General features: G+C 54.0%; 1 protein-coding gene across 1 annotated transcript in view; it reads left to right on the top strand.

The window, feature by feature from the left end:
• The window catches only part of COL11A2 (collagen type XI alpha 2 chain), a 28,306-nt gene extending 16,011 nt beyond the window's left edge, over positions 1-12,295 (top strand). Inside the window, 37 exon segments of the mRNA XM_027126928.1 lie at positions 639-692; positions 968-1,021; positions 1,122-1,166; positions 1,251-1,304; positions 1,427-1,471; positions 1,610-1,663; positions 1,763-1,816; positions 2,043-2,096; positions 2,489-2,596; positions 2,743-2,832; positions 3,002-3,055; positions 3,263-3,370; positions 3,502-3,609; positions 3,752-3,805; positions 3,906-3,959; positions 4,141-4,248; positions 4,473-4,526; positions 4,777-4,830; positions 5,058-5,111; positions 5,252-5,305; positions 5,649-5,756; positions 6,142-6,195; positions 6,357-6,410; positions 6,527-6,580; positions 7,129-7,182; positions 7,454-7,561; positions 7,656-7,709; positions 7,857-7,910; positions 8,141-8,248; positions 8,402-8,455; positions 8,763-8,798; positions 9,000-9,053; positions 9,166-9,273; positions 9,275-9,434; positions 9,997-10,109; positions 10,473-10,679; positions 11,388-12,295. Coding sequence (XP_026982729.1) covers positions 639-692; positions 968-1,021; positions 1,122-1,166; positions 1,251-1,304; positions 1,427-1,471; positions 1,610-1,663; positions 1,763-1,816; positions 2,043-2,096; positions 2,489-2,596; positions 2,743-2,832; positions 3,002-3,055; positions 3,263-3,370; positions 3,502-3,609; positions 3,752-3,805; positions 3,906-3,959; positions 4,141-4,248; positions 4,473-4,526; positions 4,777-4,830; positions 5,058-5,111; positions 5,252-5,305; positions 5,649-5,756; positions 6,142-6,195; positions 6,357-6,410; positions 6,527-6,580; positions 7,129-7,182; positions 7,454-7,561; positions 7,656-7,709; positions 7,857-7,910; positions 8,141-8,248; positions 8,402-8,455; positions 8,763-8,798; positions 9,000-9,053; positions 9,166-9,273; positions 9,275-9,434; positions 9,997-10,109; positions 10,473-10,679; positions 11,388-11,528 — 2,835 coding nt within the window. The 3' untranslated portion in view covers positions 11,529-12,295.
• Positions 12,296-23,010: the final 10,715 nt, after the last annotated feature.

Below are 23,010 nucleotides of genomic sequence, written 5' to 3'. Positions count from 1 at the left end.
GAGCTAGCTCTCACCAAGCCCTCACCGTGCGCCAGCACCGTGACATCTTGTCCTGTCAGTCCTGGGGGGTGGGCGCTACTACAGTCCTGAAGCATCAGGAGGTTTAGAAACTTGTTCATCACACAGCCAGTGAGGGCCAGAGCCAGGGTTTGAGCCCCAAAAGTCAGGCTGCAGAGCCCCTGCTCCCCACTTCCGCTCCACAGCTGCCTTGGCAAGATAGGTCCTGAAGCCTCAGGGGGCAGGCGTGGATGGTTGTGGGGGGGCCCGGGGTAGTGCAGAGTGGAGCCAGGGAGTGAGGCTGGGGGGGTGCTGCCTGCAAGGGGGCCGGTCTTGGTGGAGCAGGACTGTGTGCTGGGAAGATGGAGCTGAGGTTGACAGGTAGGCAGGGGCCGGATCACAGCGCCTGCAGGACTGGAGCTGCAGATTTTACGACACAGGGGAGGGGAGATTCCAGCACTAGAGTTCGGGGAAAATCCACTCTCAGCAAGGAGAGGTTACAAAAGCCAGGCATCCTGGGAGGTGGGAAATGAGGGGCCAGGGGCTGGGGCTTTTCTGGGTGGGGGGAGGGCTGGGATCTCCAGGGATGGAGCGGCATCCGTGGTTCCTCTCGCTCCTGATCGCTCCCTGTCCATCCACAGGGCAAGCTGGGTGTTCCTGGTCTGCCTGGCTACCCCGGACGCCAGGGTCCCAAGGTGATTCGTTGCCCCGCATGTGCCCCTCCTCCTTTCCCCTTCCCTGACCCCTAATTACAGGAAGCACAGACTGACAGAGCAGCGGGGGACCCTAGAGAGAATTTAGCCCACCCCCATTCTACAGATGAGGGAACAGAGGCCAGAAGCACTAGTTATTGGCAGAGCCCGGGTCTCCCACCCTGCTGCCTCCACCACCTCTCCTGACCCCCCTTGGCCCTTCCTTGGTCCTCCCCTTTTGTGACGTGTCAATTTTTCCCCTTCTCCATCCTCACCAGGGGTCTCTGGGATTTCCTGGTTTTCCTGGAGCCAGTGGAGAGAAGGGGGCCCGTGTAAGCTGGGGAAGTGTTGGGGGGGCAGAGGGAGGGGCAGCTCTGGGAGCAGGGGCCTCACGCCCTGGGTGATGTGTTGTTTCTGCTTCGTTCCCACCAGGGCGTGTCGGGCAAATCAGGGCCTCGGGGAGAACGTGGCCCCACGGTGAGTGCAGGGGAGAGACGTGCGGCTCAAGATCCAAAGAGGTGCTTCGGGGCTTTTCTGACAACGCCCCTGTCCTCTCTCTAGGGTCCACGGGGTCAGAGGGGACCCCGAGGTGCCACCGGGAAGTCTGGAGCTAAGGTTGGTGGTCTTGGCAGGGCTCATCCCGCCCTCTGCCCTGTAGCCCAGCTGCTCTCAACTCCTCTGGCCTCAGAGTTGACTAGAAAGCATCTCCTCTCACTCTCTGACTGTTTCCCCCACAGGGAACATCGGGTGGTGATGGCCCCCACGGGCCCCCCGGAGAGAGGGTGAGTGTGGCCTGAGCCCCCTGTTCCCCAGTGCTCCCCAGGGAGCCGGAGTGGGGCCGGCTCCCTCTCACCGCAGGGAGAGGCCCCTTGCCCAGCACCCCTCCCCATTCTCCTGACTCAACCTAGCTTTGTCTCTAGGGTCTCCCTGGACCTCAGGGCCCCAACGGATTTCCTGGCCCCAAAGGACCTCCAGTAAGCTGACCTCTGACCTCTGACCCGCCTTGGTACTGTGAATCCTTCCCCATCCCCCTTCGCAGCCTAGAGCTCACCTGACATCTGAACCTCTTCCAGGGCCCCCCTGGGAAGGATGGGCTGCCAGGACACCCAGGCCAGAGAGGAGAAGTGGTAAGTGGTGCCCCGGCCTCCTCAGACCCTCACTCCCGAGCTGTCTTGTCCCGAAGGCCCTCTGGGAAGGTTCTCCTGGCTGGGTGGAGCGCATCTCGGTGCTCCTCAGACCACAGCCAAGGACTTGGTGGTGACCCTGCCCTCCCTCCGGGAGCCTGGGGTCCGTGCCACAATGTCCACGCCTGACTGTGTGTTCTGACTGCCCTCTCCTCTCTTCCTCTCTCAGGGTTTCCAAGGGAAGACCGGCCCCCCTGGCCCCCCAGGAGTGGTGGGACCCCAGGTATGCCTGCTCCCTGGAGAGAAAGGACCCCAGACCCTGGAGCTAGTCTATCTGCCTCTCTTCTCCCTTTTCCCGGTCACGGGCCCCTGCCCCTCCTTTGACTGAGCTGGGCCCCTGGGACTGGGATTTGGAGCAGGGGTCCCAAATTTCAGTCTGTTTCCTGGACCAGTTCTCATCTTCTCGCATCTTGGAGAAGAGGAAGGTCCCCTCAGGGACACCAGGTGGTATGGTTACTCCACACCGGGGAATGAAAACCAGAGCGGAGGCCTAGGAGAGCTCCGGGAATTTCCCAGGAGCTTTGGGGCAGACATGAAGGGGTTCTAAGGGAAAATTTAAGGTGGACAGAGTGAGGTGAAGGCTCTGAGATTGGAGTCTCTCTGTCTCTTTCCCAGGGAGCCGCAGGAGAAACCGGGCCCATGGGGGAGCGAGGTCACCCAGGCCCCCCGGGACCCCCTGGAGAGCAGGGACTCACTGGAACAGCTGGAAAAGAAGGGACAAAGGTCAGTAAGGGGCCCGGCAGGGGGGAACTTGGGGGTCTAGGGTTGGGGTGCCTAAGGGAACAGGCAAATGGGGATTTGAGGGAACAGAGATCTCTCTGCCCAGTTTGGGAGTGTGGAAGTGGCTCATCACCTCTGTTTCCTTTTAGGGTGACCCTGGGCCCCCTGGGGCCCCAGGGAAGGATGGTCCCGCTGGTCTGAGGGGCTTCCCGGGAGAAAGAGGCCTCCCTGGCACTGCTGTGAGTGTGACTCCAACCTGGCTGCCTGTAATAAGTCAGCAGGCTTCCCGGCACCCCTCAGCGACACCCTACTCCCGTCTCCCCACCCCCATCCTTCCCCGCTTGTCTCCTGGACCCCATGTCCCCCCTTCCTGTCTCATGTCTGTTGCCTCTGATTTCTGGTTCATAGGGCGGACTTGGTTTGAAGGGAAATGAAGGTCCGGCTGGTCCCCCTGGCCCTGCAGTAAGTCTGGGGTCCCTGGGGGGGCAGAGGGGAGGAAGGATGCGGTGTGGCCACCTGGAGTTTGGGGGGGGCTGCAGGACCGGGAAGGGTCAGCCATAAGGCATCTGATGTTGGGCTCTTCTCCTGGGAACCATGGTCAGTGGTCCTCTGGTGTAGGTGGGCTGTGGTCTCTTCCTTTGGGGTGTCTCACTCTATCTCCTGTCTCAGGGCTCCCCTGGGGAGCGAGGTGCAGCAGGATCTGGGGGACCCATTGGCCCCCCAGGGCGCCCAGGGCCGCAAGGTCCCCCTGGAGCAGCAGGAGAGAAAGGTGTTCCGGTGAGTGTGGGGTCCCTGGGGAGATGCTGGGGAGGGGTCTGTGAGTTGATGGGTTATGGGGGATTTCCTGTAGGGGTGTTTGAGGGGGACAGCCATCTCTGGGTCATGACTCCTTCCTTCATTTCTCACAGGGTGAGAAGGGCCCCATCGGTCCGACTGGCCGCGATGGGGTGCAGGGTCCCGTGGGGCTTCCTGGCCCTGCTGGCCCCCCGGGCATGGCAGGAGAGGATGGAGACAAGGTGAGGGAGCACACAGACCCTGGACTCAGTCTTCTTTCCCGATGAGATTGCTGGTCTGGGCATGGCCCGCAATCCCTGTCTGCTTATTCTCCCTGCCCCACCCACTCCTTCCTCTAATGTCCCACCTGCTTTCTACCCCCAGGGTGAGGTGGGAGACCCCGGACAGAAGGGCACTAAAGGGAACAAGGGGGAACATGTAAGTGTCCATTCCTTTGACTTTTCACCTCTGGCCTTTAACCTCATTCCCACCTGGTCTCTCCCCGTCTTGGCATCTCTGACTCTTCTTTCTCCCCCAGGGCCCTCCTGGACCCCCTGGACCCATTGGTCCCGTGGGGCAGCCTGGAGCTGCGGTGAGTGACGATGTCCTGTGTGCAGCCTTGATTCTGCCCTCAGTTTCCCTCTGCCCATGGGGTTGGCGGTGGGAGTGGGGGACTCCAGCCCTGGTGCCTGGCTCTGTGTGGGGCTTGTGGCTAGAACACACCTGACCCACGACCATCTTTGTGTCCTTGTCCTGCCCTCCTCCCACCTCAGGGGGCAGATGGGGAGCCTGGAGCTCGGGGTCCCCAGGGACACTTTGGAGCCAAAGGTGATGAGGGAACAAGAGGGTTCAATGGGCCCCCAGGACCCATTGGTCTACAGGTGAGTTGGGGGGTGGAGACAGGGGCTGAGAGATGGGTTCACGCTGGAGCTGATGTCCGCCCCAGCCCCCCCAGCCCCCTGCTGACAAAGGAGGTCTGGGGAGGTGGGGGCAGAGGACTGGGTGGTGGGGGGTACGTGGGATCTGTATGGGGGGGACCCCTCTGCCGAGGGCTGTGCTCCAGGTGGTTTGGTCACCTGGGTCTGTGCTGTGTACACCTGCGCAGGGTTTGCCAGGCCCCTCGGGGGAGAAGGGAGAAACAGGAGACGTGGGCCCTATGGTGAGTGGGACCGCATTGATAGGGTGTGATCCCGACTGATTCCAGCCCCACCCGCTAGGCACACCCCTGCTCATCCAGCCCCCACCCCAGCAGCCCACTGCCTCCGACTCCCAGCTCCCTGCATGCCATTCCCTGGCCTGGCTGCCTCCCTCCCCGCCAGGACCTCTGCCTCCCTCACCCTCCACCACTCACGTGCATCCACGGCGGCTTTCTCTCACTTCCCTTCCCATCATGTGTATCTTTTCTCCAGGGACCCCCCGGGCCCCCAGGACCTCGAGGCCCAGCTGGACCCAATGGAGCTGATGTGAGTCCTCTTGGCCCCTTGTCCCTCCAGATCAGTGTGGCCAGTCCTCTGCCTCCCTTTCCCCAGACTGTAAACTCTAGTCTCATCTCAGATGCCAAGAGAAGCCGGTGGACCCTGGGAAGGTCTCACACTGTCTCACTGCTCTGACCTTAGGCCCTCCTCCAGGCTCTGCCCCCCCATGCCCCCCCTCCCATAAGCAATGATCCCTATTTCTATTCCTCTTCCAGGGTCCACAAGGTCCCCCTGGAGGTGTTGGGAACCTGGGTCCCCCTGGAGAGAAGGTACTGGGAAGGGGTACATAGGTGGTCTGGAGGGATGAGGGTTGGACTTTTGCCAATTTTGGGGGGTCAAAAGAGAGTGAGGGGGAATATCAGGATTCTTTTTTGGGGGGTGGAGGTTTTTGACCCCAATCTCCTTGCAGGGGGAGCCAGGAGAGCCAGGATCTCCGGGAGTCCAGGGCGAGCCAGGGGTCAAGGTGAGTGGTAGTTCTGAGGCCCTGCTCTGCACTCCCCTTCACCCCCTCAATCCCACCCCCACCTTTCCTCTGACCTCCTGGAGCTGGAACTCCTGCACAGCCCGTGAGTCTGTGCTCCCGGTCATTCTCCGTGAGGCCTGGTCCCTGGATCCGGGTGGGCTCTGTCCCCCTTTCCTTGAAGGGAAGAGGGGCCAGGGACTCCCACGATGGACTTGCCTTTCTGTGTGCACCCCGATGTCAGCGATGCAAGAGGGGGAAGCTGAAGGTTTTTTAGAAGCAGGGGCTGGATCTTTGATCTCTGGGACCCCTTTGGGACCATCTGTAACCTCCGCTCATCCTCTAGGGTCCACGCGGGGAACGTGGGGAGAAAGGAGAGTCGGGGCAGCCAGGAGAGGCGGGACCACCAGGGCCTAAGGGCCCCACCGGTGATGATGGCCCCAAAGGGAACCCTGTGAGTTTGTGGGGAGGGGCTGCGAGGAGGCCCCTGTGAATGGAGATCTGGGGATATGGGTGTGAGGATCTTGGAGTTTGGGGAGCCCAAGAGTGTGGGGGATGCCTGGGAGGAAGGCTTTGCGAATGGGGTCTCCTGGGAGGGATGTACGGGGTCTGGGATCCAGAGAGAAAGTGAGAGAAACCCTAGTTAATAACCTGAAAGCCTTAGAGTGCAGGCAGTGCAGGAGGTGGGGAAAAGGGGGTGCCGGAGACCTTCTTCCTAAATGGTGCAGGTGGGCACTGCCTGTAGGGAGGGAGAGTGTGGCATGTGGCCATGGGGGTCTGTTGGCCCTGCGTGGGCTTAGGGGGCTGTGACCCTGACCCTTGGTCTCCTTCTGGATCAGGGTCCTGTTGGCTTTCCTGGTGACCCTGGCCCTCCTGGAGAAAGTGGCCCTCGGGTGAGTCTTACCTGGGGAGGGGAGGGGCGAAGAGGTGGCCTGCTCTGGAGGGGCTCTGTGTGGCCGATGGGCGTGGGCAGGGGAACCGGGGTTGTGGTAGGGCAGGTGGAGGGATGGGAGGATTGGCAGTTTGACCCTCTGACCTTGTTTCATCCCTGCAGGGCCAGGATGGTGCTAAGGGTGACCGCGGAGAAGATGGAGAGCCAGGACAGCCTGTGAGTGCCCGGGGACCCCTACCCCACCACTGAGCCCAGGCCCTCAGCCCTGTTTCCCCTCTACTATGCCCTATGCCTGAGGGGTCCCTCACCCACCACTCTTCCTCCCTCCATAGGGATCCCCTGGTCCCACTGGGGAGAATGGACCTCCTGGACCACTTGGAAAGCGGGTAAGTGAGGTCGTCACCTGGGACCTTGCGGGGCAGGCTGGATGGCAGTTGGGGCAATGGCAGGTGGGATGTGGAGGGAGATGCCTGGTGTGCCGGTTGTCCTTGGGTGAGGTGTGTATGTGTGTGACCATGTGTGTTTGTAAGCGTGCTGTGTATATTTGTTCCTGTATATTCCATCTGTTCTTGCCAGGGGTGGTGTTGTGTACCAACCAATCAGAATGGACACGGAGGGAAGGGGCTGGCTTTCCTGGGGAGGTCCCTGCTGGGTCAGGATTAACCCTCTTTTTGCTGGTGGTGTGTGGGCAAGAGGCTCTTCACCAAATGCACAGAACGACTCAGTATTTTAACAGCTGATACAGCTGTACCGGCTCTCCCATCCATGAGTCGGCCTCTGCGATCGTGCCTGTGCATGCGCAGGTATGCGTGTGTGTGTACACATGTGTGTGTGTACACGTGTGTGTGTGTGCACACGTGTGTGTGTGTGCACCAGGAGGACAGCGAGGGGGAGGGGGGTTAGCCCGGCTATTCACTGCCGCCTCTACCTGCAGGGACCTGCTGGTGCGCCTGGTCCTGAGGGGCGACAAGGAGAGAAGGGAGCCAAGGTGAGGGAGAGGCCGCCCTGGATGCTGGAACAGCCCTTCCATCTTCCCACCCCTTTGGTCCTCACACTGCAGCCTCCGAACGCCTCCCCCACATCCACCATCTCCACGCCGAGCCCCCTGTGGGGACAGGGTTCCCTATACTTGTCCCTACCCCGGGGGTCCCTGGGGTTTGACCCCTCCTCCCTGCCTCACCCCCATCCACCTTGGGCCCCCTGCACCCAGCCACACCCCCTCCTCTGCCCTTCAGGACACTTTTTTGGGTGTGTTTCAGGGGGATCCTGGTGCTGTGGGCGCCCCGGGAAAGACAGGCCCTGTGGGTCCTGCAGGCCCAGCAGGAAAACCTGGCCCTGATGGTCTGCGGGGGCTCCTGGGCGCAGTGGTGAGTCACGGGGCAGAGAGGCTTGGCTGGAGAGGGGGAGGCGCACGGTGTGGGGACACTCTTCCTCATCCCCGTGGTCCCCTCGAATCTGCAGGGTCAGCAAGGCCGTCCCGGGGCCACAGGCCAGGCTGGGCCTCCAGGCCCTGTGGTGAGTGACTGTGGATAGGGTGGGTGGGTGGGTGGGGGGGGGGGCCCTGGGGCAGTGGGCATCCAGCCTTGGAGGAAGTGGGAAGTGGTGGGGGGAGAGTGTGGTCCCGCCTCCCCCAAGAGAGAGTGACTTCCTGTCTCCCCACAGGGACCCCCAGGGCTTCCTGGCCTCCGGGGCGATGCTGGGGCCAAGGGAGAGAAGGTGAGTGACCGCACATTGCCAGGTGTCTCAGCCCCACCCCTGAAACCTCCGGGGGGCCTCGTGCTCTTGGGGAGCCCTTCCTCAGTCAGGGCCGTGGCAGCCCCCGCTCTTTCCTCAGACCCGGCCCAAGTCCCTCTCTTGTCTTCTGGGCTCTGACCCCTGTGGTTCTCCTTCTCCCCGTCCATGTGTCTCCTCTCTGCATCCCCCTGACCACCTGGCCGCTTCTCCAGGGTCACCCAGGTCTCATTGGACTGATTGGCCCCCCGGGGGAGCAGGGAGAGAAGGGTGATCGAGGGCTTCCTGGTCCTCAGGGATCCACAGGGCCAAAGGGGGAGACGGTGAGTAGAGGTCATGGTCCTGGGAGGTCTAAGGGTGGGGTGAGGGTGGAGATTCATGGGGGTGTGGGAAGGCGGGGTGTGGAGCCTCAGCTGTGGGGGGAGGGAGGGGGAGGGGAGGAGGACCCAGTTGAACCAAGCCCCTCCCTTTCCTAGGGCATCCCAGGAGCATCTGGCCCTATTGGTCCTGGAGGGCCCCCCGGCTTCCCTGTGAGTACCCCATCTGTTCCTCAACTCAGTCCTCTAAACCCCACTGCCCCCCTCCATAATCCCCCACTGGCTTCCATGACAACGCCAGCATAACACTCATAGGTTCCCGTGTCCCCCATATGTTCCTACACCTTCAGTGTTTCCACTCCTGTCCTTCCAGGGCCTCCCGAATGTCCCCACGTCTCCCATGCCTGCCCCTCTTGTGATGGCTCCCGGGTCCTGTGAACTCGTGACCTTGCCTCTCCAGTTCTCCTTGTCCTGACCTTCCCCTGTGCTGACCATCTCTTTCTTGTTCCTCGTTTCACAGGGACCTGCTGGCCCCAAAGGAGCCAAAGGAGCCACAGTGAGTGACCCCCAGCCAGCTCTGACCTTCCCTTCCCCCAGCCCTCCATAGGTGGACTTGACACTGTCTCTTCAAGACAAACATACTCCCTGCCGGTGGAGCCCCTCATTCCCAGCCCAGGGACTGATTTGACCCTTCTGTGACCTTGATCGCATTCTTGACCTCCTGACCCCTCCATGACTTCATTGACTCCCTTGGCAGGGCCCAGCCGGACCTAAGGGAGAGAAGGGCATCCAGGGCCCTCCGGGACACCCGGTGAGTCAGCGTCAGGTCCTGCTCTTCTGACGGTCCCCCTCTGTCTGGGTGTTTCTCCACATCACCCTCACCCTGACCTGTCTCTTGCCCTCTCTGCCCTTCCCTCCACCAGGGCCCCCCCGGCGAGGTGATCCAGCCCCTGCCCATCCAGATGCCCAAGAAGACTCGGCGCTCAGTGGATGGGAGCCAGCTGATGCAGGAAGATGAGGCCGTGCCAACTGGGGGGGGCCCCGGGCAGTCCTGGGGGGCTGGAGGAGATCTTTGGCTCCCTGGACTCCCTGCGGGAGGAGATTGAGCAGATGAGGCGGCCGACGGGGACCCAGGACAGCCCCGCTCGCACTTGCCAGGACCTGAAGCTCTGCCACCCAGAGCTGCCCGACGGTCAGTGCCAGGGACACGACATGTGAACTACTGCGTGGGCATGAACAAGCAGGATGGATGTCAGGGGAGGCTTGGGGAAGCTGTGGGGTGGGGGTGAGGGTGGAGGGGCTTGGGGCAGCAGCTCTTTACCAACTGGGTCAGAGGTATTTCAGTATTTAGCAACTGACATGGTCCTACCAGGCTCTTCAGCTCATTATCTGCTCAGGGTCTACAGAAATAGATAAACATAGACTCGTGGACACACATGCTGGCATTTACACACACAGACACGTGTGCAAGCCTACAGCCACACGCTGGACCAGCGTGAGGATGTCAGTGCTCCTACCCCCTCCATTTGCGAGCCTGGGGGTGCTGCTGGGGGGAGGGGCGGCAGAGCCGGACAGGGGCATAAGGTGATGAAGGAAACCAGAGCTGTGTTCTGGGGCTCTGGCGGGGGAACGGAGGACTGGGTGTCTGAGGGCATATGTGGGGGCGGCTGGTTGGAGCAGTGGGAGGGAAGTGGGGCAAAGAGCATCTTGGGTCCAAGACCTCGGGGGCCCTGACCCTCCCCCCCACTCGACAGGAGAGTACTGGGTCGACCCCAACCAGGGCTGTGCTCGGGATGCCTTCCGGGTTTTCTGCAACTTTACGGCCGGAGGGGAAACCTGTGTGACGCCCAGGGATGATGTCACGCGGGTGAGATCTGGCCTCTGACTGCCCTGTCCCTTGCACCACAGTGGAGCCCCCCTCTGGGCCTAGTGGTTTCTGGGTTTGTGTGACAAGTTCCCTGACCCTTGACCCTGCAGAGCCTGCTGACTCTTCTCTTATTCCGTTCCTTCTCACCAGTCTTCTGGTGCTCACTTCATCTCCTTCCCTTGACAACCTAAGACAAAAGTCTGCCTTTTATTTATCCCCTGGTTCCCACCCCGGCCCCTTATTTCTCCCCCAGCCCTCTCCTCCCACCCATTCCCCACCCATGACCCTGGCTCAGCCGCCCTGCTTCTGTAGCTGCCCTGCAGGCCCGTGTCCATCCTTGACTACAGCCCTCTCTCCTGCCAGTTCTCTTACGTGGACTCTGAAGGCTCCCCAGTCGGCGTGGTCCAGCTCACCTTCCTGCGGTTGCTCAGCGTCTCAGCCCACCAGAACATCTCGTACCCCTGCTCTGGGGAGATCCGGGATGGCCCCCTGAAGCTCCGAGGGGCCAATGAGGATGAGCTGAGCCCGGAGACCAGCCCCTACGTCAAGGAATTCAGAGATGGCTGTCAGGTGGGAACCAGGGAGAGCTGGGTGGGGGCGGGTCCCAGACTCAGGCTGGAGGAGGCGGTGGGAAGACCCTTCGGGCAGGGGCACTCGGGGAGAGCATGAGGAGGCCAGCTTCCTGGTGTCAGGAAGGGCAGGAAGGATGGAAGGATGGAAGGTGGGTGTCACCTGTGTGCACATGGCAGTGTCACCCAGAGTGAGTCATGCAGGCTTGTAAGCACATTTACACAGGTTGCCCTCTGCACACACAGGGTATAAACAATGCCCCCTCCCCACGGAGGGGCACACGGACACCCCCAATCCGTATATACATCCCCAGAGTCGCCTGGAGAGGGTCACACAGGTACACACACGTGGAATCGTGTTGGCTGTCATCACACACTTACACCCACAAACACATATACACACGTCCCCGTGGAGTCACACAGGCTCACACCACCACGACAGACAGACAATCTCAAACCCAAAGCTGCTCAGACTGGCTCAAGACTGCATGCGTGTGCAAGCACACGCACACGCGCAACCCTCCCAGCTTCCCCAATCCTGACTCGCTGGAAGAAACTTCAGCAAAGTCTGAACGTGGGACACGGATGAGAGGAACAGCATCTCAGGGCGCCTGAAGGCGCGGAGAGCCAGGCCTGAGGTTGGGGTGTCTGCGGGCCCTGTGTGCCTCCCCTGTGCTCACTCCTCTCACTCCGGTGTCTCCCCCTCAAGACCCAGCAAGGCCGGATGGTGCTGGAGGTTCGAACACCTGTACTGGAGCAGCTGCCAGTGCTGGACGCCTCCTTCTCAGACCTGGGGGCCCCCCCGAGGCGGGGAGGGGTGCTGCTGGGGCCTGTCTGCTTCATGGGCTAAGACCTTCTCCTCTGTCTGACCCTGTCCGTCGACACCAGGCCCACCTGGAATCCCACAGCATCGGCTCTGTGCCACCTCGCAGAAGGGCTCCTCGCCATCTAGGGGGCCTTGGGCCAGGGCACCGAGAGCCCCCAGTCAGGGGCAGTGCAGGGGAGGGGTGCACCTGGGGCTCGCGGCCCTCCCACTTGGAGCCTGTGCCCTGTTCGACAGCTGAGACCCTTATTTAAAATTTACCTCCCAATCACCCCAAACACGTGGAAGAGAAAGGACACTGTGTATTTTGTATTTAAAAGTAATTATATTAATTATTTAAAGAGTGGAAAACAAAATGACAAAAAAGATAAAGAGAGAAATGCCAACAAAAATCAGCGGACTTTGGAGACAGGGCTCTCCAGGGGTGAGCCTGGCACCCTCATCTTTGCCTCAGGGCTCTCCTCAGAGACTGTGGGGGTTGGGGGCCGAACCCCGCCTCCCTCACACCCCACCTGCAGCACCCACTGTGAACGTTGTAATACACGGTCTCCTTTGTCTCAGGGCTCTGCCTCTCTCTGCCCAGTGTGGGGCTTGCTCATCTCTACCTACCGGGTGTTTGGCTCTGTGGTCCGCATGCCTGCTGTCTTTCACTTGGTCTGGGGCTCGCAGGAATGCCTGCTACTTGGGGACCAGGCCAGTCCCTCAGGGGAGAAATGGAATAGTGAGGGGTGTGTGCATGGCCTGCGGTCAGCAGACTGTTGAACTATTGAAATTCTTCCACGTTAGCTGGGAAATCGCCGTGGCCCTGAGCCCCCCCGGTACACCATTGCCATCCTGGCCACCCCCATCCCTCCCCTGGGTGCCCCCTCACCTTCTCTGATCCTGCAATTAAAGGGTTAATGTGTGGCATCTGGATGGGACTCCCAGGGCCTTGTCTAGCACTATGACCTGCGCCCATTCTGACTGATGGTTAAAAAATGTGATTGTCTCCTGCTGGGGTGCATGTGTGTGGTGCTTGTGTTGTTATTTCAATCCCCACCCCCACTCTCATCCAAAGGCGCCCCTTCTGGCTGAGCTGTTACCAGAAATGAATGGCTTAATCCCCGTTTCCTGGAGGGCCTGTCCAGCTGGGGTGTTAGGGTGCAGAGAGAGTTCATGAAGCCTGGCGTAAGAGTTCAGAATCTCAAACAGATCCCCCAGTGACAGCAGGTGGGGGTCCAGGGTTCTGCCTGATGCTGGCGCTGGATTGGTTCGGTGTGAGGGTGTGCCTGCCCTCCCTGGTTTCACCTCAAACACCCCATTGCCTCCCAGCTTTAGGGACCTCAGGGCTGGAAGGCGCCCCAGATGTCTAGTCTGAACTGTTTGCAAATGAGACCGAGGCTCACTTTCACGACAGCGTTTACCGCCCCAGTCCCTTTGGTACAGGCTCGAATGTCCTGCCATAAAAAGCCAGGGCTGCGGCTGGGGCCCCTCATGCTTGTGTGTATTAGCGTCTACATTACTGCAGGCTTTGTGCCGTGTCAAGATGCATAATCCTCGCCCAGTGTCTCCTCCGACTCCGTGCCGCCCGCTGGCGGCCCCTCTCGGGGTTTATTCAGCAGCTCCGAGCCCTCTGGGTCAGGTGTCTCCTCTGTTCAGGGCTGGCTGCACAGCCGGGCATTCTTGGCAGCTCCTGGGCTTCCCATCCTCACACAGCACATCCTGCCTCCCGCCCGTCCTGGCAGGAGATGAAGACTTCTTTCAGGGCCTCCTGATTACGACGCCCCTTTCCTCGGGCTGCTGGTGCGGGAGGGGGACGGTGTACGAGCGTGTGCACGTATGTGTGTCCCTGCTTCTCTTCCGCAAACCCCCGGTGCGGGTCGGGGAGGGGCTGCTTTGCACCCCAGACCCGGAGTCCCAGTAGGCGGCGTCCCCGCCCCTCGTCCCCGTACTTCTTCCTCCCGGCGGATCCCCGACGGCAAGGACAAAGCCCCGATCTTTGAAACCCTGAAGTGTTGGAGCTAACTCGGTATCGATCCCAGGGAGCTCTCCTATGGGCATCTAGAAGTCCGGCCTCGCATCGGCGGCGGGTGGGCAAGAAAACCGAGCGCAGGTGAAAACCCGCTTCCGCGCGCCTGCTCTTCGGGCTCCGCGCATCTCTCTGCCTCTGCGGCCCCCTGGTGGCGGCGCGGAGACCTCGCCCGGCTAAAGCGCAAGCGCAGTGATTCCGCGCCCTAAGACATCCCTAAACCGCCGCCCCTCCTGCGTCACCAACTGAACCCTCATTCCCACTCCCCCAACCCAGGAGGAGGCTGAATGGAGCAGAAGCCCCTGGCCCTTGTCTATATGGAATCAGGCGATGGACGTGGTTTCTGGGATCAGCCACGCCCTCCCCTCCATCTCAATGGCTTCAGGCACCCTTCTCCCCCCAATCCCAGGCCTCAGCTGAACAGAAGATCAGACCTAAATAGATGCTCCTCACACCGCTCGCCCGCACCCACTCCCAGACAAGCCGGGCCAGAGCTGAGGTTTCTCCGGAGCTCTCTTTGCAGTTGGAGCCAAACCACAGAGGTCGCCCTTGGAGCACAGAGGGGAGTGTTCCCAAAGGTCACTTTTGGTCAGATGCTCTGAGCTCAGAGAGATTTTCTCCGTGGAAGCAAAGCCATGCATTTACTCAACTAACATTTATACACGGCGGTTAGGTCCCCAGGCCCATCCACAAAAGCCTATTTAACTAGTATGCCAAGCAACCCCGTCAAACGGTTTTATGAGCAATTCTGTGCCAAGCTGCAGCCGAGGACGCCAGGACCACAGCCCTCTCCTTGCAGTGGGGCATCTCCTGCCTCCTCATCCAGCAAGCTGGGGCCTGGCTCTAAGGAAGGATGAGGGAAAGCACCCAGAGGTGGAAGTTTTAGGGTGTGACTGGGCGTAGGTAGTGCAAGCGTCCTGGAATCTGGACATGTGGGGGCTGGCAAGGGCTCCAGTAGCTTGTGGACAGTGGAGGCTTCTAGATGGGATGGGGAGGAGATAAAGGAGAGAGAAATAGAGACTTGTGGGAGTGACTTTGGGCCCCCCCCAGGTTGGAGGAGGGTGTCAAGGTCCTAGACACATACACAGCCAACAACAGGTTGGGAGACTTAGGAGGGGAGAACTAGGAGTGGGGAGGACAATGAGATTATAGCGTGAAGGCTGGGGGGTTGGGTCCTCTAGCCTGTCACATCTTGGAGCTGCTTCTTAGCCTTGAGCTGTATTTGTGGCATCTGTGACTTATGGTCAAAAAGCAACTTGTAGGGCTTCCCTGGTGGCGCAGTGGTTGAGAGTCCGCCTGCCGATGCAGGGGACGTGGGTTCGTGCCCCGGTCCGGGAAGATCCCACATGCCGCGGAGCGGCTGGGCCCGTGAGCCATGGCCACTGAGCCTGCGTGTCCGGAGCCTGTGCTCCGCAGCGGGAGAAGCCACAGCAGTGAGAGGCCCACGTACCGCAAAAAAAACAAAAAACAAAAAACTTGTAAAATTTGGACAACTTAGGTAACTGTACTTGGGAGCAGCATATATCCCAGAGGGCCATGGCCTACATATCTCTGTCTTCCCTTGGTCCTCAAGTCAGTGAAATATGGTACCACTGTGTGAATTCTTACACATTTTCTTTGCCTAAAGTACATGCACATGTTTTGGTTATAGCTGTTGTGGTTCTGTTTATGTCACTATCACACATGACATTCACCGACATTCATTCATTAGACATACCTGACACCACTTAGCGGTAGAAAAGCCCAGTTCCACTTTGCTATGTCTTTAAAGAGTGGTTTTATGGCTATTGCAAAAGCTTTGAAGATACTAAGTCTCCTACCTGGCAGCTCGGGATGCAACATGGGTATTGGAAAGTATATCAGCCACTGTATTGTCTTATTGATTTATTACCACAAGTAAATCTATACCAGCTCCTTTCTGAAATCCTTTGATATGGCACTAAACTCAACAGATGCCCATGGGCCCACACAACAGCGTCTGGGATTCCTTCTCCATCCTGTCAGTCACAGTTTCGGGGCTCTTTACTGAGAAGCACCGTGGAGGGTGCCATGTTGGACAAGGCACAATGTAAGGTGTGATTACCGAGAAGATAAGCAGCTGTGAGAGAGCTGTTCGTGACAGTCCTGCACTGGGACTGAAGGAAACCATTCCATCATTTTACTGTACCTGATGCTTGAGGGTGATATGTACATTGAGAGCTCCATTTTACATTTCCATGAATCTACTCTTATTATAGCTTGGCTGCGAACAAGAGATGCTATATATGTTGGTTCAGATTAGGTTGAGCTGTGAGACACAGATACCCTGAGAACAATTATGGTTTAACCAAGATAGACTTTTATTTCTCTCTCACGTTGAGCTCCAGGGCTGGTAGGGTGTTTAACAGTGTCAGAGATTCAGACTTTTTTTCCATCTTCTTGTTCCACCAACCTCAACATGGCTCTTCCTTCTCAGGTCCAATATGACTGCTTGAGTTCCAGCTTTCAGATTTGCATTCAAATCAGCAGGAAAGAGGAAAGGGAAAGAAGGACCCATCACCCTCTTTATAAGGCCACCTTCTGGAAGTTGCACACGGCAGTTCTCCTTACAGAGCATTGGACAAAACTTACGTGTGGCCACACATAACTGGAAAGAAGGATGGGAAACTAGGACTTATTCTGGAAGTTCATGTGCCCAAATAAAACAGAAGGTTCTATTAGGAACTGTGGAATTATGGATATTAGGGAACAATTCTCTGCCTGCCATGTCTCTAAATCATTTCTTTAGATCCAGAAAGGGGGGATTCTCCAGTGACTGCTTTTACCAATAAAGCAGTCCCACAATTTTCATAAAAATCAGTTGTTTAAGAACATATTTGCCCTGAGGGGAGGGGTTTCCAATATTATCTACCCCCGAGCACTAGGCAAAGTATTAAGCAGAAATTTAAAAACAAATAGACTATGTATTCTGTTTTGCAAACTTCCCTCTAGGGATTTCTTGAAGTTTCTGCAGGCTGTTACAGGCACCTAGAGCTTGTTCTTTTTTTTTTTTTTTTTTTTTTTTTTGGTATGTGGGCCTCTCACGGTTGTGGCCTCTCCCACTGCGGAGCACAGGCTCCGGACGCGCAGGCTCAACGGCCATGGCTCACGGGCCCAGCTGCCCTGCGGCATGTGGGATCTTCCCGGACCGGGGCACGAACCCGTGTCCCCTGCATCGGCAGGCAGACTCTCAACCACTGCGTCACCAGGGAAGCCCCTAGAGCTTGTTCTTGTTGTCACACGTTCCTCCCTGACTTCACCATGAGTTATCTCTATTGGTGTGCTTGCCTCTGAGTGAGAAGGTAATTGGCCTTGTTGGAGTATAAGTAGAATAGTTAGAATGTGTATCATCTCAAGATGATTTTAATTAGAAATGTCAGCCAGTTGAATTTTCAGAGACCCGTGCCATACAGATATGTGTTCAGTATTCCAGTCCTTAAACTCCAGTGGTCTATATATCTATTTGCCCTCTAGAGCAGTGCTGTCCACTAGAACATTCTGTGATGAAGGAAATATTCTGCATCTGTGCAATCCAATATGGCAGCCACTAGCCGCATGTGGCTATCAAGCACTTGAGAAGTGGTTAGTGCACCTAAAGAATTTTATTTTTTTGTTTGTTTTTTGGCCACACGGCATGCGGGATCTTAGTTCCCCAACCAGGGACCAAACCCCTGTCCCCTGCATTGGAAGAGCAGAGTCTTAACCACTGGACCTCCAGGGAAGTCCCACAAGAATTGTAGTTTTAATTTTATTAAATTTTAATTAATCTAAATAGCCACATGTAGCTAGTGGCTACCATATCAGACAGCACAGCCCTAAGGTATCTTGCTGTTTAAAGATCTGTATGATTTGCATCCATTTTTAGTAACATGATGAAGAGATCCAAGTTTAATACAGATGTGGGAGATGCATATTTCAGAATTCACACATGCCAATTAATTTCTGGTCTTCTTTTTTGGGGTAGGGTGTTTCAAGGGCAAGGGCTTTTCCCTGATCCTAGGCAGAATTTTTCTCCCCCAATTTACTGAAAATTTTATGGTTCGTTCCTTTTAATCATAAAATCAATAAGGGAAGACATAGTTTTGGGGTGCAGTTGCTTTTTAAAAAATCAGGTTTACTGAGATATATTTTACTTACAGTGAAATTCATCCTCCTTAGCTGTACTGTCCTATGAGTTTTAACAAGCATATTCATTGTGTAATCACCATCACTATCAAGATAAAGGCTATTTCTACCACCCCCATAACGTTCCTCACAGGCATAATTGTTTTCAGTTCACTCCTGGTTAATGTGTCATAAGTGTAACGAACAATTTTAATACTCGCATTGGGTTTAGGTCATCTCTTTAACTTCTGCTTTATTGGATTGCGCCTCAGGGTGAAAAAAATCTACTGAGGTCATATAATAAATGAGACTTGTTGGGGCAGCCAAGGGAAAGCAAACTGGTGATGGACATAGTTTATTGACATTGAGGAGAATATATCAGCCAGATGAATGCATACACGCTAATCAAGGATTGACTTAGAAAGATCTTTTACTAAGGAAATAATATCAGGTACAGTGCTAACCACATTTTGTTTATTTTTATTTATTTACTCTTTTTAACTTTTTTTAAAAAATTATTTTATTTTAGTTTTGGCTGCATTGGGTCTTCGCTGCTGTGCGTGGGCTGTCTCTAGTTGTGGTGAGCCGGGGCTACTCTTCGTTGCAGTGCGCGGGCTTCTTACTGCGGGGGCTTCTCTTGTTGCAGAGCACGGGCTCTAGGGCAGGTGGGCTTCAGTAGTTGTGGCGCACGGGCTTAGTTGCTCTGCGGCATGTGGGATCTTCCCGGACCAGTGCTCGAACCCGTGTCGCCTGCATTGGCAGGTGGATTCTTAACCACTGCACCACCAGGGAAGCCCTATTTTTAAAAAATTAGATGAGTGAAATATATAAAAAGTACTGAGAACAATCCCTGGCATCTAGTAAGCACGATTTAAGAATTAGTTATTAAAAAACAAAGAATTAGCTATTATTCTTTTAAAAAACTTTATTGATAGTTGATTTACAACATTGTGTTTGTTTCAGGTGTACAGTAAAGTGATTCAGTTATGTATTTTTTCAGATTAAATTCCACTCTAGGTTATTATAAGATATTGAGTATAATTCCATGTGCTATACAGTAAATCCTTGTTGCTTATCTATTTTAGGTATAGTAGCTTGTATCTGTTAATTCCCTACTCCTAATTTTTCTCTCCCTCCCTCTTCCCTTTGGTAACCATAAATTTGTTTTCTATGTCTCTGAGTATGTTTTGCATATAGATTCATTTTTATTAGATTTTAGATTCCGTATATAAGTGATATCATATATTTGTCTTTCTCTGACTTCACTAGGTATAATATTCTCTAGGTCCATCCATGTTGCTGCAAATGGCATTCTTTTTTATTTTTTAATTAAAAATTTTTTTGTTTTACTTTTTAAACTTTTTAAAAATTGGAGTATAGTTGATTTAGTGTTGTGTTAATTTCTGCTGTACAGCAAAGTGACTCAGTTATACGTATATATATATATACACATTATTATTATTATTTTTAACAGTCACTTTACTTTTTATTTATTTTTTTATTTTTGGCTCTGTGGGTCCTTGTTGCTGTGAGCAGGCTTTCTCTAGTTGCGGCGAGCGGGGGCTACTCTTCGTTGCGTCGCGCGGGCTTCTCATTGTGGTGGCTTCTCTGGTTTCAGAGCATGGGCTCTATGCGTGCGGGCTTCAGTAGTTGTGGCACGTGGGCTCAGTAGTTGTGACGCACGGGCTTAGTTGCTCTGCGGCATGTGGGATCTTCCCGGACCAGGGCTTGAACCCATTTCCCCTGAACTGGCAAACGGATTCTTAACAACTGTGTCACCAAGGAAGCCCTACACATTATTTTCTTAATATTATTTTCCATTATGGTTTGTCCCAGGACATTGACTATATTTCCCTGTGCTATAAAGTAGGACCTTATTGTCCAATATTTCATTCTTTTTTTTAAATCACTGAGTAATATTTACAATTAGATATTTGGGGGGAGGGATAAATTGGGAGATTGGGATTGACATATACACACTACTCTAACTAAAATAGATAACTAATAAGAACCTGCTGAACAGCACAGGGAACTCTACTCAATACTCTGTAATGGCCTATATGGGAAAAGAATCTAAAAAAAAGAGTGGATATATGTATATGCATAACTGATTCACTTTGCTGTACACCTGAAATTAACACAACATTGTAAATCAGCTATACTTCAATAAAAATTAAAAAAAGAATTAGCTATTATATTTTATATGGTATTTTTAATTTTTATTTATTTATTTATTTGGCTGCACTGTCTTTGTTGCTGCGCGCAGGCTTTCTCTAGTTGTGGCGAGCGGGGACTACTCTTCGTTGCAGTGTGCAGGCTTCTCATTGCGGTGGCTTCTCTTGTTGCGGGTCACGGGCTCTAGGCACGTGGCTTCAGTAGTTGCGGTTTGCGGGCTCTAGAGAGCAGGCTCAGTAGTTGTGGAACACCAGCTTAGTTGCTCCGCGGCATGTGGGATCTTCCCGGACCAGGGCTCGAACCCATGTCCCCTGCATTGGCAGGTGGATTCTTAACAACTGTGCCACCAGGGAAGTCCCTACCTATTATTCTTAATATTGCTATAATTCACAATTAACTTCTGAGATTCACCTACCTTTGGACTGGCCAAAATGAGATGTTAAAGAGTTCTGTTGGTGGGATGGATTATCTCAAGTTTCTCCAGCTATTTTATCATCATTGTTTTTTTACATACTCTGTTAGAGACTTGGCACTGTTTCATATTTACATTTTTTGGTGGGGATGTGAAATTCCAGAGGTTCAAAGTGGGAGCTTTTCTATTTCCTGGAATTGCAGTAGTAAATTCAACATACCCAAGGGCAGGTGAAATCACCATAGGAACTTTTTTGTTTCTCTCTAACCTCATTTAATGTTATCACAACTTATTCCTTTAGATACTTTCTCCTCCACATGCCCCAACAGTCAAAATAGCCCTCTTATTAGATTAGGTTTCCTAATTAAAAGTTCCTGTTGATCCTGTATCCCGAAGTTCCTAGAATTCTGCAATGTTGTCCTTTGTCCAAAGTTTTAATAGAGTGTAGTGTTTCCAGACAGATCTACTACTGTAACAGATCTGGAGGGAAGGAAATTAAAGTTATTTGTGCTGTCCTAGGAGAGGATCTGGCTTGATCTTCAGGGCAAAGCTCTTTAAACTCAGAGGGTGAATCAGAGGAGGTGTGTTGAAGTGCTTCCTTTCCTGTATGTACTGAGAAAACATGTTCTTAAAATTTGTAAGCTCTTTGTCTTGGAGATTCCCTTTGGCTTCATTCCCAGCACTTTTCAACTGCATGAGTTGAGGGTTTGCCAAGATTCCTTCTATGGCTGTAGCTTCTGTATCTGCTAGAATTGGACTTTTTTTGTGCTTCTTTAATCTCTTTTGTAAATGTATTAAGTTGCTAGTGGGCCTTTTATGTTTTTGAGATTTTGCTATCCCCAAATCTAATGATCCATGACCAGAGAAGACTCTTTATCTCTACCTTCCCTGGCTTCTAAAATTCTATTTTTTAAAAAATATTTATTCATTTATTATTTATTTTGGCTGCGCCAGGTCTTAGTTGCGGCACGCGGGATCTTCGTTGACACATGCGGGATCTTTAGCTGCGGCATGCAGAATCTTTAGTTGCAGCATGCAGACTCTTAGTTGTGGCATGCATGTGGGGTCTAGTTCCCTGACCAGGGACCGAACCAGGGCTTGCTGCATTGGGAGTGCGGAGTCTTAGCCACTGAACCACCAGGGAAGTCCCTCAAATCCTTTTTCATTTTTCTAGTAGCTTATCCTACAGCCTCCAGTAAAGGCTACTAAGAGAGGGCCTACATTTTTTAAAGAGAAAGATTGTAAACTGTGCCTGTCCAATATGGTAGCCACTAGTCACATATGGCTATAATTTAAATTTAACTAGTTTAGAATTAAATGAAAATTTCAGCCCATTGGTTGCACCAGCCAAGGGCATTTTCAAGTGCTCAAGAGTACATGTGGCTAGTGGCTGCTCTATTGGGCAGCTCAGATATAAACATTTCCATCAAAGCAGAAAGGTCTATTGGGCAGGGCTGCTCTAGATGTTCTCTGATGAGCACACTCACTTTATAGATACTATGACTCTCTACTTCTGTAAACCTTCTTCTTTCTAAAGTTAATTTTGAAGGGTTGCCTTCTGTTGGTATATTTATGTTCAATTATTTAACAAAAATATAAATATTGCAACAGAGCAATGATTAGTATATTTTCATGGCTGCTGTCCGAGGCACAGCCAAACTGCAGAAGCGCTGGTGCTGCCAAAGCCTCTACATTTGGCCATATTTATCCCAACTTTTTTTTTTTTAACTTATGGCTGCGTTGGGTCTTCGTTGCGGCGAGCAGGGTCTACTCTTTGTTGCGGTGCACGGGCTGCTCACTGCGGTGGCTTCTCTTGTTGCAGAGCACGGGCTCTAGGGCAGGTGGGCTTCAGGAGTTGTGGCGCACGGGCTTAGTTGCTCCGCAGCATGTGAGGTCTTCCCAGACCAGGGCTCGAACCGCGTCCGCTGCATTGGCAGGCGGATTCTTAACCACTGCACCACCAGGGAAGTCCCTACCCTGACTTTTATATATGTAACCTTTTATCTAACTTTTTTGTAAAGAATGTTGGAGTGGGACTTCCCTGGTGGTGCAGTGGTTAAGAATCCGCCTGCCAATGCAGCGGACGCGGTTCGAGCCCTGGTCTGGGAAGACCTCACATGCTGCGGAGCAACTAAGCCCGTGCGCCACAACTACGGAACCTGCGCTCTAGAGCCTGCAAGCCACAACTACTGAAGCCGCGCGCCTCGAGCCGGTGCTCTGCAACAAGAGAAGCCACCACAAAGAAGAGTAGCCCCTGCTCACCGCAACTAGAGAAAGCCTGCGCGCAGCAATGAAGACCAAACGCAACCAAATAAATAAAAAAATTAAAAATGTATATGTATTAAAAAAAAAAACGTCGGCGTATTCCAACAAATTGTTCACAAATCCCTTGATTTCTTGTTCCAAGGCTAAATCCCACTGTTGGCCACTAGGTGGAGATGGGAGCCTATTGAACATTCTCTAGCTTTACAGAACATGTAAAATTCAGATTCTTGGCAATGGATAATCTGACTTTTCCCTCAAATCTTAGACTATTTCTCATAAAAATTAAAAATTACCCCACAGTTTTATTTATTTTTCTTAAAGTTTTGTATTTATTTAAAAATTTGTTTTTACTTTTTATTTATTTATGTATTTACTATTATTATTATTTTGGCCACATCGCGTGGCATGTGGGATCTTAGTTCTCTGACCAGGGATCAAACCTGTGCCCCCTGCATTGGGAGCACAGAGTCTTAACCACTGGACAGCCAGGGAAGACCCTAATTTTATTATTTTTTATTGAAGTATAG

Source organism: Aethalodelphis obliquidens, unplaced genomic scaffold (assembly GCF_003676395.1).
Source record: "Aethalodelphis obliquidens isolate GAN/ISIS:26980383/991018 unplaced genomic scaffold, ASM367639v1 scaffold31, whole genome shotgun sequence".
In the NCBI taxonomy this organism is placed as follows: Eukaryota; Metazoa; Chordata; class Mammalia; order Artiodactyla; family Delphinidae; genus Aethalodelphis; species Aethalodelphis obliquidens.
Note: the sequence above shows the minus strand (reverse complement) of the source record. Positions and strands in the feature narration are given on the sequence as shown.